The sequence below is a fragment of the Triticum aestivum genome, chromosome 7D, assembly GCF_018294505.1.
Source record: "Triticum aestivum cultivar Chinese Spring chromosome 7D, IWGSC CS RefSeq v2.1, whole genome shotgun sequence".
Taxonomy (NCBI): domain Eukaryota; kingdom Viridiplantae; phylum Streptophyta; class Magnoliopsida; order Poales; family Poaceae; genus Triticum; species Triticum aestivum.
This window is the reverse complement of record NC_057814.1, coordinates 257792451-257805185: the sequence shown is the minus strand read 5'-3', so window position 1 is coordinate 257805185 and position 12735 is coordinate 257792451. Positions and strand designations below refer to the sequence as shown.

Sequence of the window (12735 nt, the reverse complement as noted above, 5' to 3'; positions counted from 1 at the left end):
TACTTGTGGTTCTTGTTTTCTTTGGTCTTGCTACTCTAGCAAAGATTTGGTGATGTCTTATGTATCCAATGCTGTTGAAAAAAGCAAAGAAATGCATTATGTTAGGTCAAATTGAGGTGCAAATTTAAGTTTTCCAGGCCAGGGGGAGTGGTGCCAGACCAGACCCCGCAAAGCCAACCCGTAAAAGAGTATATTCCGTGAATATCCTTTTTACGGGTCCGTTTTGCGGGGTCTGCCTCTCCGTCCGTCCGCATCGGCCCGCAAAACCGCTTTTCCGTGAACTGCAAACGCGTTTTGCGGGCCGGCTGGATGCGGGGTCTGCTAGGGATGCTCAAAGAGCATCTCTAGTAGACCCCGTATAATGTCGACCCGCAAAATGCGTTCATAGTTCGCTGCAGATGTGATTTGCGGGGCGATTTCGTGCGCTGCAGATCAGACCCCGTATATGAAACTGTAAAATTCTAAAAAAAGTATTTGCGGGAGAAACTTGCAACGACTTTAATCATCATATATAGTTCATCATCATACTACATTAATCTCATACATAGTTCATCTACATTGTACTACTAGGGGGGATATGCGGGCCTGAGCCTACACTACCAAACTCGACGAGCTCGCGGCGGCGACGACGCGGCGGAGGAGCCGGAGGAGCTCAGTCCTCGTCGGAGTCGAGGTTGATGAAGACCTTGGCCAGCTCCGCCTTCATGATGCGCAGGTCCGCCTCCTTGGACGCATGCGTCTACGCCGTCGCGACGCCCTGCTCGAGGAAGATCCGCTCGTAGTCGAGCTCGCGGCGGCGGAGCGGGGCGACCTCCTCGAGCTCCCTCGCCGAGGGCTCCATGATGACGCGCTCTAGGTGCTCCTCCTGCCCCGAGAGGGGGGGAGGGGTAGTGCTCGGGTCGATCACTTCTCGACGCGGCGGCGCGGCGGCCCGAGCTCCTCCGGCTCTCTCTTGACCGGAGTGAGCCGCGAGCTCGAGGCGCCCGCGGACGAGCTCCCCGCGGCAGAGGAGCCGAAGGAGGCGTGGCAGCGGCGGGCGAGCTCGCACTCGTACTCGACGAGCTCCCGACAATCGAACGCCGGCGGTGACCGGCCCCTGTTGTTCAGCCACATCCGCGCGCCCCGCTTGAGTGCAGCGTCGGGTCTACGGCGCCCCGCATCATCCCCAGAGCTTCCGTAGCCATGCATGGCTTTTTTAGGCTCGCCGTCGGCGAGAAATTGAGGCGGAGGAGGAGGAGAATCGCGGCGGCGGAGGCGGATAGGGTTTGATCCGTATCCGAACGGTGAAACCGCATATATAGCGGTGAGGAGGGAGTTTTTCTGGGCCACGGTACAGGCCGGGCCGCAAATACGGTGTCTATTCTAACCAGAAAAACGGGCCGAATCTGTATACTCGTCGAAATTGTACGAGTTCGGCCATTTTACGGGGTATGCTAGAGATGCTTTAACATGTCACATATCCCACGCTTCAAGATCTGTGCGTGCATTCGACGACAACCAGCACGTCCGATAAAAAATATTGTACGATGGATTATATTAGTCTTATCTCTATCAATCAAGTCCCCCTAAATATTGTACGATGGATTATCTCACATGCCGCAATACTAGGTCTCACCACATATACGAGATATCCTTTTTTTTTTGCATCCCATATAGAGATATCTAATTATCAAATATAAGACTAAGAGATAGCTCATTGTATAGTATTTTTATTACCTCTTTATATTATGTCACGGGTTTAAGATGAGACTGTTTTATCAATCATTTCTAAATGCACCGCTGCAGGTAACGATCGAGCACCGACGAAAACAAAATGGGTGGTAGGTCCGAGTTGCACGTCGCAACTTGCAAGGCTGACACCTTACATTAGGTCCCTCGTCGTCGTCCGTTCCAGAAAGAAACAATCATCACGTGTGTTTCCAAACAAAAAAAACTCTCATACACACGACCCTCGCTGATGTACGTACCTGAAAGGTTATGGCCGGCCGGCGTGTCGCGCACGGGCTCTGTGGTGTGTACGTATCGAGGCGGTGGTTGCCGCGTCGCCGGCGAAGGGGTGGCGGCCGGGGCCCACTCGAGCGTCGCGGTCTCGACCTCTCCTCCGGGCGGGCCGGTCAGAGTCTCCCGTAGGTTACGCCGTCCCTTTCCGATCACGTATCTGGGAAGCCGCGGAGGCGTAGGATCCTGCGATGCGCCCGTCTGTCGGTGCTCTTGCTTCGCGGCGGGAAAGAACGCAGCATCAACCGAGCATGACAGGTGGGCCCGGAGGAGCATTCATGTCCCCACGTGGCGGCAGCCCGGCAGCCGAGAGGACGGTACGGATTTGCCCCCACGCGCACTCGCTGGCTTATTCTGGTTCCTTTCCACGCGACGTGAGGAGCGCGGGTAAAATAGAAAATTTAGCGTCGAGGGATGCGATGCGAGGCCGGGTTAATTATTCGCGTGAAAAGAGGTCACTCTCACGGTCTCACCGCAGGCAGTGCTTCTTCGTCAATCGTGAGCGAGCTTTCTGCTAACAACACGTTGATTAGGAGGATGAACTCCAACATACTGTTGCACGTGTTTTGTGCGCTGGCCACAGCTGCATGCCCGCGAGGCGCACGCTTTGTTTGGTCTTCTTCGGTTCGCCCCTCACCATATTCTCGGGGTGGGGCCGGGCGACCAAGCTAGCTTAGTGCTAGCGAAACATGGTTAATCTTTTTTCATGATAATACGTGTCTCATCTATAACATAAGATCATAGAACAGCCACGGTGCAGCATTTTCGGTTACAGTTTATCTAATTCATATCTAGATATTTTCTAAAGATGTTATATCTAAGATTCCACATTCAAATAATGCAGCAACAAGAAAAAAAAAGTTAAGATAAAAAAAACTACAAACATACTGAACATAAGGTCAGACGTGACACCCTTTGCGTTATTGTCTAGTACTCCCTCCGTTCCTAAATATAAGTCTTTGTAGAGATTTCATTATGAACCACATACGGATGTATATAGATGCATTTTAAGTATAGATTCATTCAATTTGTTCCGTATGTAGTCCACCTAGTGGAATCACTAGAAAGACTTATATTTAGCAACGGAGGGAGTACATGAGTACATTGTAGCTGGTTGCCAGCGGCCAAAGCCACGTACTGATGGTATCTGGTTGATAGGCAGGCACATGTGCATGCAGCATAGGTCGCATGGGACATGCACGCATGCGGGCCATGCAATTGGATTTACAGCCTGACGGAACGAACCGATAAGGTCTACTGTACTGTACCTGTACGCATGCACACCCAAGTGTTCCAGGTTCCATCATAACAGGAACAAGTAGTATACAATCAAAATGTGCAAACTAGTGTGGGTGTCCCAACTTCCAAGCCATGCATGATTGGCCAATGAGCGATGCTCCTCCCGCTGGCACCTCCCAGAGACCGACACTTGGGCTGGATATATATACGCCACATTTCTGTAAACACCCACGTACGTACACCCACGTACACTCCAAGATTCACAAGGAGAAAAGACTTTACAATGGTGTGCACATGAAGCATGCATGCATATACCGATCCTTGGTGCCATATGAAAAAATATGTATATTCAATTGAAATCTGGTAGGTAGGAGGGGAACGAATAGGACCGGTGAGGTGGCGAGCTCCATCGCCTCAAGGAAGCCAACAAAGAGGCGGCCTGGCCTGGCTTTGCTTGGAGGCGAAGGCCGGCAACGATGGCGAGGAGGAGGAGCAGATGAGGAGATCCATCCATGGATCGAGCCGTCCAGAGCAAGCCAATTGCAACCAACCACCAACCCGAGCCACCCACCCGAACCCCTCACCAACCCGGAACGGACGCGTCCATCGATCAAGCGTACGCACACAGAAACGCGCCACCTCAACCGCTCCGCCCGCGCGCGGTTACTGTCTCTTCTCGTACTACTACCTCCTGTCCGGTCCTGCGCACCCAGCCCAGCCGCACGATCGATGACACTGATCACAGGGTGAAAACCTGGCCGTAATTTCAGGCCAATTTACAGCCAGATCAGGTGCGAATGTGCAATCCACAGATCTTGCCATTGTGTAGAGCCCCCACACCAACAGTTGTTTTATTGCGTGTTGCTCGCTTGCTTCGTTTTTGTTTATCACTATAAATATTTCTCTGCTCCCCCTGCCACGCCCCGCCCTGTCTCTTACTATTAGTTGTACCCTGTCCCTCCCTCCCACACAACCTGACACCCACTTGTTTCTTCTTCCTCCTCCTCCCCCTCTTGATTTCTCCAATTGGGCTCGCAATTTTGGTTTCTCGTAGCCTCTTCCTGCACAGCTGCTAGCACATAGAGAGAGAGCATCGGTAGCAAATTGACTAGGCTAGGTAGATAGATTAGCCTCTGCGGCTCTGACCAGAGAACTATACAAGCTTGATTAGGAGGAGATCGAAGCCAAGATGATGCGCGGGAAGGATCAGAGGCCCGCGGCATTCTCCCCGATGAGGGAGTCGGTGGCGGCGGCGGTGCAGGAGGAGGTGTGGGAGGTCCGGCCCAGCGGCATGCTGGTGCAGAAGCGCACCCCGGACTCGGACCCGCCCCCCGGCGGCGCGCCCGTCCCCACCATCCGCGTCAAGGTCAAGTACGCCGGCGTGTACCACGAGGTGTACATCAACTCCCAGGCCTCCTTCGGGGAGCTCAAGAAGCTCATGTCCGAGAAGACGGGGCTGCACCCGGACGACCAGAAGGTGGTGTACAAGGACAGGGAGCGCGACTCCAAGGCCTTCCTCGACATGGTCGGCGTCAAGGACCGCTCCAAGATGACGCTGCTCGAGGACCCCACCGCCCAGGCCAAGCGCCTCATCGAGGAGCGCCGGAATGCCAAGGCCCAGCGCGCCGCCAAGGCCGTCTCGCGCGTCAGCCTCGACGTCGACAAGCTCGCGTCCAAGGTGAGCTTCTTTTCTTTACCGCTCCTCCTCCATATTCGTTGATATTCATGGATGGCCGGCGCTTCCGTGGGCGATTGAGTTCATGAGTTGACTTGGCTGGCGTGCGTGCGCGGCAGGTGTCGGCGCTGGAGACGATCGTTAGCAAGGGCGGCAAGGTGGTGGAGGCCGACCTGGTCACGCTCACCGAGGCGCTGATGAGCGAGCTGCTCAAGCTAGACGCCATCGTCGCCGAGGGCGACGTCAAGGACCAGCGGCGGATCCAGGAGAAGCGGGTGCAGAAGAACGTGGAGACGCTGGACGCCATCCGCGCCAAGACGGCCAAGAGAAACAACACATCTGCTGCAACGGCCAATAAGGCCCGGGCGCCGCACCTGCCCCCTCGTCCGCCGCCGGCGCAGCAGCACCAGCAGCGCCGGCAGTTCCAGCCCGCTGCACCCACCACGGCGACCGCCCCCGCGCCGCAGACCGCGACGGCGAGCTGGGATACGTTCGACCTGCTGTCCTCCGCGCCCTCTTCTTCGTCGTCAGCACCGGTGTCTACCATGGCGCTGGCGACCACCACCTCGCCGTCCCCGAGGTTCGAGTGGGAGCTCTTCTAGAGGTCGGGACGGGCCCGCCCACCCGCCACATGCGTGTGGCCACACGTTCATTGGCTCGATCAGCCTCGTCTCGGTCATGGCGCGCGTCAACTGTCACATTGTTCCCTTCTTCTCTCTCCATTCTTTCCTTCCATCTTTGTTTTTTCTCTTTCGAGTGTATATTGATCTCCTCAAAAAAGGCAACAGCTCCAGTGATATGATTGTGCCCAGCGACTCCCAAATCCCCACGAAGAAGATACACACACTCATGATCTCTATGCATGCATCGGGTGTGCTATGCTGCAAATAAGTGGTGGCCTTATGTTGATGAAGGTTCGGAATTTCCACGGCGAATTTGTGTATAGTATTGTACGGTGTACATCAAATCATCAATTTACCATTATATGTGCCTGTCTTATTCGTGAGGGATGTACTTCTACTATGATCCATCCAACATTGTACAAACAAATGCTAGCTGGTGTATTGATTCAAGAGGGAAAATGATGATGGGGATTGATTAATTGCAGGTGCAAATGCAGCACTGATTGACCAATCGGGTTTCAATTATTTAGGCATCTGCCAGGGCAGGGTAGTTAGCTTTGTCTCTTCAAAAGGTTCCATTCACCACTACACTAGTCACTAGTGGTGGCTTTGTTTGTCCATCCCTTAATGTAGGATACCTTTTCTTCACCTCTGGCTTCCTCCCCTTTCTTCCATGCGGATGCGGCGTCCTCCAGTATATGCTGAATTTGTTGTGTCGGCATGACAGGCATCATTAGCTGTTGGGGACTCAGGGCTGATGAGATATACTCATATACATACATTTGTGTGCTTGGTAGTATAAGCTTGAAGCTTCCATGCTTTCCATGCATGTGGTTGCTAGGTCAGTGCGTGTTGGCTGTGATTGAATGGTACGGCAAAAACAACAATACTCATACAACTATTATTACAGGCTGATTCCTTACAATGATCTTCTGGCATTAATGACCTGATCATTGCATACCTTCATTCTGTTCCATGCTAACAATTGTAGAGTCTATTCACTGGAACTAGTACTAGAAGATGGCCTACTTTGGGCACTAAGAAAGTAGTAGGAACAAACAACGGCCTGAAGAGAAAGAAACTAGGAAGAACAGCCTTAAAATAGAAATGGAAGATTTATAAATACCCGTATTAACTGCTACGGCAAGATCGCAGCCATCATGCAGATATACTAGTATTTTTTATTTTTTATTTTTTTATTTTTTATTTTTTTTAAAAAAGGAGGATGACCCCCGACCTCTGCATCTAGGCGATGCATACAGTCACTTTATTAATTATTCTCATAAGACCTTACAAAGTCATACAACAGTAAGACTAAAGCCGCCGTCTAAGTAACAAACTGTCGCTACACCTATCCAGTTGATGAAGGGGCGCTGATAGCCTGGGCCTAATACCAAACAGACATCGCAGCCAAGCCTAACATCTAAGACCTGAGACCCCAACCTAGCCACTTGCCGGGTCTGGGGCACACACTGGTCCGACGTGCTCTCAGAGGCCGCCGCCGCCAACTGCCATCGCTCCATCTTCAGAACTGTACTGATGCATCAACCTTGCTCGGTCTAGCTATCGTCGACGCCACCACGGCGCCCAACGGCACCTCCTCCCTGCGCGGAAACAGCTGAGCACGTCGCGGTCGCCACTGATACACCTCAGCGCCATGCTGCCAAGTACCACCAGCCGACACAGCTTGAAGTCCTTGAAAGATCTGTCGTGCGTAGCACCTGCCGACCAGGCATGACAAAGCGTAGCACCTGTCGGTCAGGCATGACTTGACATCTCCACCGAAGCTCCGTGCAAGACGAAGCCGCTCCACCTCCTGCCTCTGACTTCCAGCGCTGCTCCCCAAACGATGCTCCCAAGAGAGAAACGACACCGCAGTGCCGCCATTGTCCGATCTGGAACACCAGATCCTAGGGTTTCCCCCGGAGCAGCACGAGTGGGTCGACAGTAGTTACACGACGATGCCTTCATCAAGGTAACGGCGTAGAACGCCGCCATCGCCTGCCGTCGGCTCGGTTTTCACCGGCAACCATGTCTCCCCAACTCGCAACCGGGACTAGATGATGGATCTCGAGATCCGATCACCAAGCTTCTGGCCGGCCACCGCCGACGAAGAAGATGACCACCACCACTGGCTACACCGGCCAGAACAGATCTGCCATGGGTGCCGTCAAGCAGTCCACCAGGCCCTCGACGCCGCCGCCGATCTAAAGCCAGATGACATGCCGTCGAAGACCGCATTGCGCCACCGCCCGATCCAGGCCAGCCGCAGCAGCCACCCGTGGCCCGAGGCAGGGCCGACCGCCGCCGCCGTCGAAGCCAACGCCGTCGCTTCTAGATCGGCCGCACCTCCACGCATGTTGGGGCCCCGCCACCCCTGAGACGCGGGAGGGAGGAAGAGCCCCCGCCACCGCCGTCGGCCTCCGGGCGCAAGCCGGCGGCGGCGGGAGGAGGGGAGGAAGATGGGCTAGGCCCCGGCGGCGGCTAGGGTTGGGGAGCGACCCGAGTCGCCCGGGCGGGGGGCGACGCGGGCGTGTGCTCTTTACATAAAAATAGTGTTTCCAAAGAGAATGGCAACAATCTATATAAGCACAGTGAGATATACTACTATGGACACTTGTCTTATTTTAGGACAATTTGTTTGGGGTCGCGTGCAGTGTGCAGAGCATCTGCATCACAAGTGGTTGGTAGTTTCAGAGTCTGCTTCCTTGCACACAAAGAATCAATGGAAGAAAGAAAATAGAAATAAAATCCAAGCGATTGCGGGCAAGTATGTTGGAAGAGCAGGAATAGCAGTCTAGGAGCGCATCCATGAAGTATAGTAGCTTAATTATTGGGCAGATGCAAATGAGCTGTATATGTTCCATGCACGCTAGCTGTTTTTCACCTATCAATTCAGCACCGGTGCATGGTCGCCGTCGACGGCGACAAGGGCCGGCACAAGGCAGCTTAATTTGACATGAGTTCGCTACAAGCCTCCGTCCTTTTTCCTTGGCCTGCACATCTGGTAGCTTGTACGGAGACAGATGGGCTCGGGTGAGAGATTATCTCTTTGCGAGCACACGGATTTACGTGTACAGCTGCACATATTTTGCAGTTAGAACTGAGGCGTCGCCCTGTCGGTAGAGCCTCAACAGCTCGTTAGGTGCAAAGCTAGGCGTGCGGTGTGAGTTTGGTCGACCTGTGGAGGAAGGAAACGTTGCATTGACTTGTTATTTAAGCTGGTGCTGGTGCTGGTGCTGGTGCTGGTCTTTCCTTTCCTCTCGGCCCCCTGTCACTCACACGCCGACCTTGCGTGTGCGGGACTGCATGCAGATACCTAAAAGTTGAAGAAGTATTCTTCACGAGCAAAGAACCTACTACTGCCAGTGCTAAGTACTGTATAGTCAATACCATCAGGAGTGTGCATCTGTACGCGTTGCATTGCAGCAGGCATGTGCCGCGTTCCCCGTTAATAGGACACGTTTGGGATCGTACATGTATCGAGTGCTGGACTGCTGGATCGTGAACTTTGTTTTGCTTGTCCATGGATCCACGGCTGTGGCCTCTAGGAGAGATAGATTGGTGATTAACAATGGGCTTCTTGGGTTGGCGTCAGAGTAGTTGACTTTGCGCAGCCAAAGGGGGGCGTTCATGTGTCCACCGATCCCTACATCTTCCCCACGAGCACGGAAATCTCAACAGGATCCTGACTTCGTCGCTCGTCTGCATGGTTTTGTTAAATTATACTTCCTCTGTTCCTAAATATAAATCTTTGTAAAGATTTCACTAGATGGACTACATACGGAGCAAAATGAATGAATCTACACTTAAAATGCATCTATATACATCCGTATGTGGCTCATAGTAAAATCTCTATAAAAGACTTATATTTAGGAACGGAGGGAGTAGATGGCTTACATCCATATAAGACAATAATCTCTGATTAATTTCTAAGATTCATTTAGGTGCATGACAAGTGACAGGATGCGAATGAAGGGGTTTTCATAAAATGGTGTCGATGAGTAGAGAGTTTTGTTTCTGGAGATAGCGTGGCTATCAAAGTCAATGATGATGTTGGGAACTACTTTCAGACTAAGAAGGGGCTTCGGCAAAGGGACCCCGCATCCCCTATTTTGTTCAACCTTGTGGCCGATATGTTAGCTATCCTTGTTAAGCGGGCTAAAGTGGCTGGTCAAATTAGCGGCGTCATTCCACATTTGGTAGAAGAAGGTCTATCTATTCTACAATATGCGAATGACACTATACTTTTTATGGATCATGATCTAGATAAAGCAAGAAACCTCAAATTGCTTTTATGTGCGTTTGAGGAGCTCTCTGGTCTCAAAATTAACTTCCATAAGAGCGAGCTTTTCTGTTTCGGTGATGCTGTAGAGTCCGCGTCTGAGTATGCTGAGATTTTTGGCTGTCAGCTTGGCCAGTTCCTGTGACACCCAAGTTTTTATTTGGATTTTTCAAAAAGATTTTTTATTTGACTTGAGGGGAGTGATTTAAAATTTTTCTTCAAGAGAACTCTCCCTCTCAAATATTCTTTTTATGGCAAAAGTTTTATTTGGATTCACCCAAGATCTGTCTTTGGTCTTGGAGGTTCTTGCTTTTCATTTGGACTCAAGACCAAATGTTTTTCTTTTGGGGAAAACAACTTTTAAAAATCTTTTTTTTGAATTTGCACTATGGCTTTTGGAAACTCCTTTGCCACTTTCAACAATTCCTTTTTACCATGGCATTAGTGCAAATCCTCTCTCCTAACCACTTCCTCACCTTTGGATCATGATTTGCATCAGATCCAGCAAGTTGGACCTCCCCATGTGATCTTTTCCATTTGAATATTATTCAAACAAATTTCTGCCTTCTATCCTACTACTTGGAGATTTGCAAAGGAACTCTATTTTCTGTTTTGATTTTTGCCATCAAACCAACTCTCCCTCCTAGTCCTTTGAACCCTCAACCTAGAACCATGAAGATCCACTGGTCTTCAGTTCAAAATTTTCAAACTACACCTGCTGCAAGTTTGGACCAGATTTGACAAATTTGGTGAAATTCATTCCAAACCTTCTCCAAAAATTCCAAGTAAAATCAGGCAGCCTCTAGGTACATTGAGTGGTCATCTCACCAAGTTACAGCTCCAGAAAAATTTATCTCATGGCCAAAACCTTCTGTCGAACACCTGCAGTGCACTGTCTTTGTCACAATCAGAAAGTTCAGAGATTCAGTCAAGTGGCTGCTGTCGTTTTCTTCAGAAGCGGACGTCGATCTCGCCAGTGCCACCGCATCGCCTTGCTCCTCGTCCCCGCTCTCTTGTTCCTGCACCGCACGAACGCCTGGCGCCTTGCGGGCGTCGGCGACGAGCAGCAGAAGGTGCGCCGCCCCGTGACCGACGCCGGCGGCGGCTTTGCGGACGCCAGCGGGAGACACGGCGCCGACGACGCCACCCAGCGCCGCCCAAACCACCGGAGCTCGCCGCGTGGCCTTCCACTCCCCCGAATGCGCTGCCGCTCTCGTCGTGAACCGCAGGGCGCGGAGCGCGCTCTCTGCCGCCGTTGAGCCCGTGCGGTCACCTCACCGTGGACCGACGCCATTACGCCAAGACCGACCCCGTTTTGCTGTAAAACGAATCCAGTAACCTCCACTGATGCTGCCTGGCCGCTCAAACCACCTGCAAATCCACTGCTCCGCCGTAATCGCTCGCCGGAGATTCTCCGTTCACGGCCACCCCGTCGATCTGCCTATAAATAGAGGTCCCGAGCTTCAACTCGAGCACCCACCATCCCTGCACTTCCCATAGAGCAAGCCTAGCCACTGGTAGAGCCCTGAGGAGGTCTCCTTCCTCGACTCCGGCCGCCGCGACCCGCCACGGGATCCAGCCCGATTCGCCCCCGTGTGTGCTCCTCCGCCTCCATTCTCTTGCCAGTAGCATCACCTTGCATCACTCGTTCTGACCCGCGCCTCAATTCGTAGTTTGCAGCCCTCCACCAGAGTTCCCCATCCTCACCCGAGCCGCCGTCAGCCGGAGATAGTGTCGCCGTCGACGTGGTGCTCCCCGTTGGACGAGTCCACCACCCACCGACGCGGAAGAAGACGCTGAAGCTCTTGGTACCCTCCGTTTCTCCTAACCCGCCGTGGTTCGACGCCGGCGTCCACCGCAGTCTTCGGGCGCCGGCGAGCTTTTCAAACCTGACATGTGGACCCCGCGTGTCAGCCTCTGTTCTTTTATTCGCGAACCGTTTTCTGTTGGCGCCTTCGGGCAAAATGCGTTTTCTCCTTTGCGCTTGCGCATTCCCAACCGAAGCGTTTTCTGTTTTCTCAGTTAAAACCCTGGAACTTTTCTGTTTCATTACAGATAAGTCCCTGGACAGAAACCTTTATAACTTTTTAATAAAAAGGAATTTTTGAGTGATTCTTTTTCGGACAATCTTCAAATTTTGTCTAGTTTTTTATGGGATTTATTTGAAAAATATTTGGAAAAGTTTCTGTGTATGTGTTGGTTTTCACGTTAGTACCCATTTCGTGATTGCCGTAGGTTCCGGGAGAGGTGACGGAGCCGCGAACTTCGCCGAGCTAGACTCCGACTTCTCCGAACCAGGCAAGCATGTTTTGAACATTTGATACGACAGGTGTTTTGCATGTTCGCGTGAAAGTTTGTGCGTGGCATATGAGTGTCGGTAAAAACCTCGTTGCTTGTAAGGCAACGACCCGGTTGTTCCAAAGTTGCGATGACCTCTGATGAGAGGTGGCCTAATCATGTGGTGACATGAAGGGCAGCAAGGTGGTACTGTTGTAGCATGCCAGCCTTGCGTCATCCGACTTTCTTCGACGTTAACGTGGTTGGAGCTACATTATCGTTCTTTTCCCGCATGTTCCAAAGTTGCGATGACCTCTGATGAGAGGTGGCCTAATCATGTGGTGACATGAAGGGCAGTAAGGTGGTACTGTTGCAGCATACCAGCCTTGCGTCATCCGACTTCCTCCGACGTTAACGTGGTTGGAGCCACGTTACCGTTCTTTCCCCTTCCGTGCTACCACATGTCTCATTGCCAGGATGCGGTTTAGTAAGTTGGTAACCTCTTTCCGTGTACACACCAAACAGAGAGGCCGGGATGATGGTACCTTGGCCCAGGATTAAAGCCAGTCATCCGGTCAGGGGGCATGGGTGTTTCCGGTTGGGACCGAGAGGGGGGGCACCCCCTTAAAGCGCGCGTA

General features: G+C 52.2%; 1 protein-coding gene across 1 annotated transcript; it reads left to right on the top strand.

Moving 5' to 3' along the window:
- The first annotated feature begins 3854 nt into the window (after window positions 1-3854).
- On the top strand, window positions 3855-6014 carry LOC123166022 (BAG family molecular chaperone regulator 1). Its single transcript, XM_044583782.1, has 2 exons — window positions 3855-4915; window positions 5032-6014. The coding sequence occupies exons 1-2, from the start codon at window positions 4427-4429 to the stop codon at window positions 5512-5514; spliced, it is 972 nt and encodes a 323-aa protein (XP_044439717.1). The 5' UTR covers window positions 3855-4426; the 3' UTR covers window positions 5515-6014.
- The last annotated feature ends 6721 nt before the right edge of the window (window positions 6015-12735 follow it).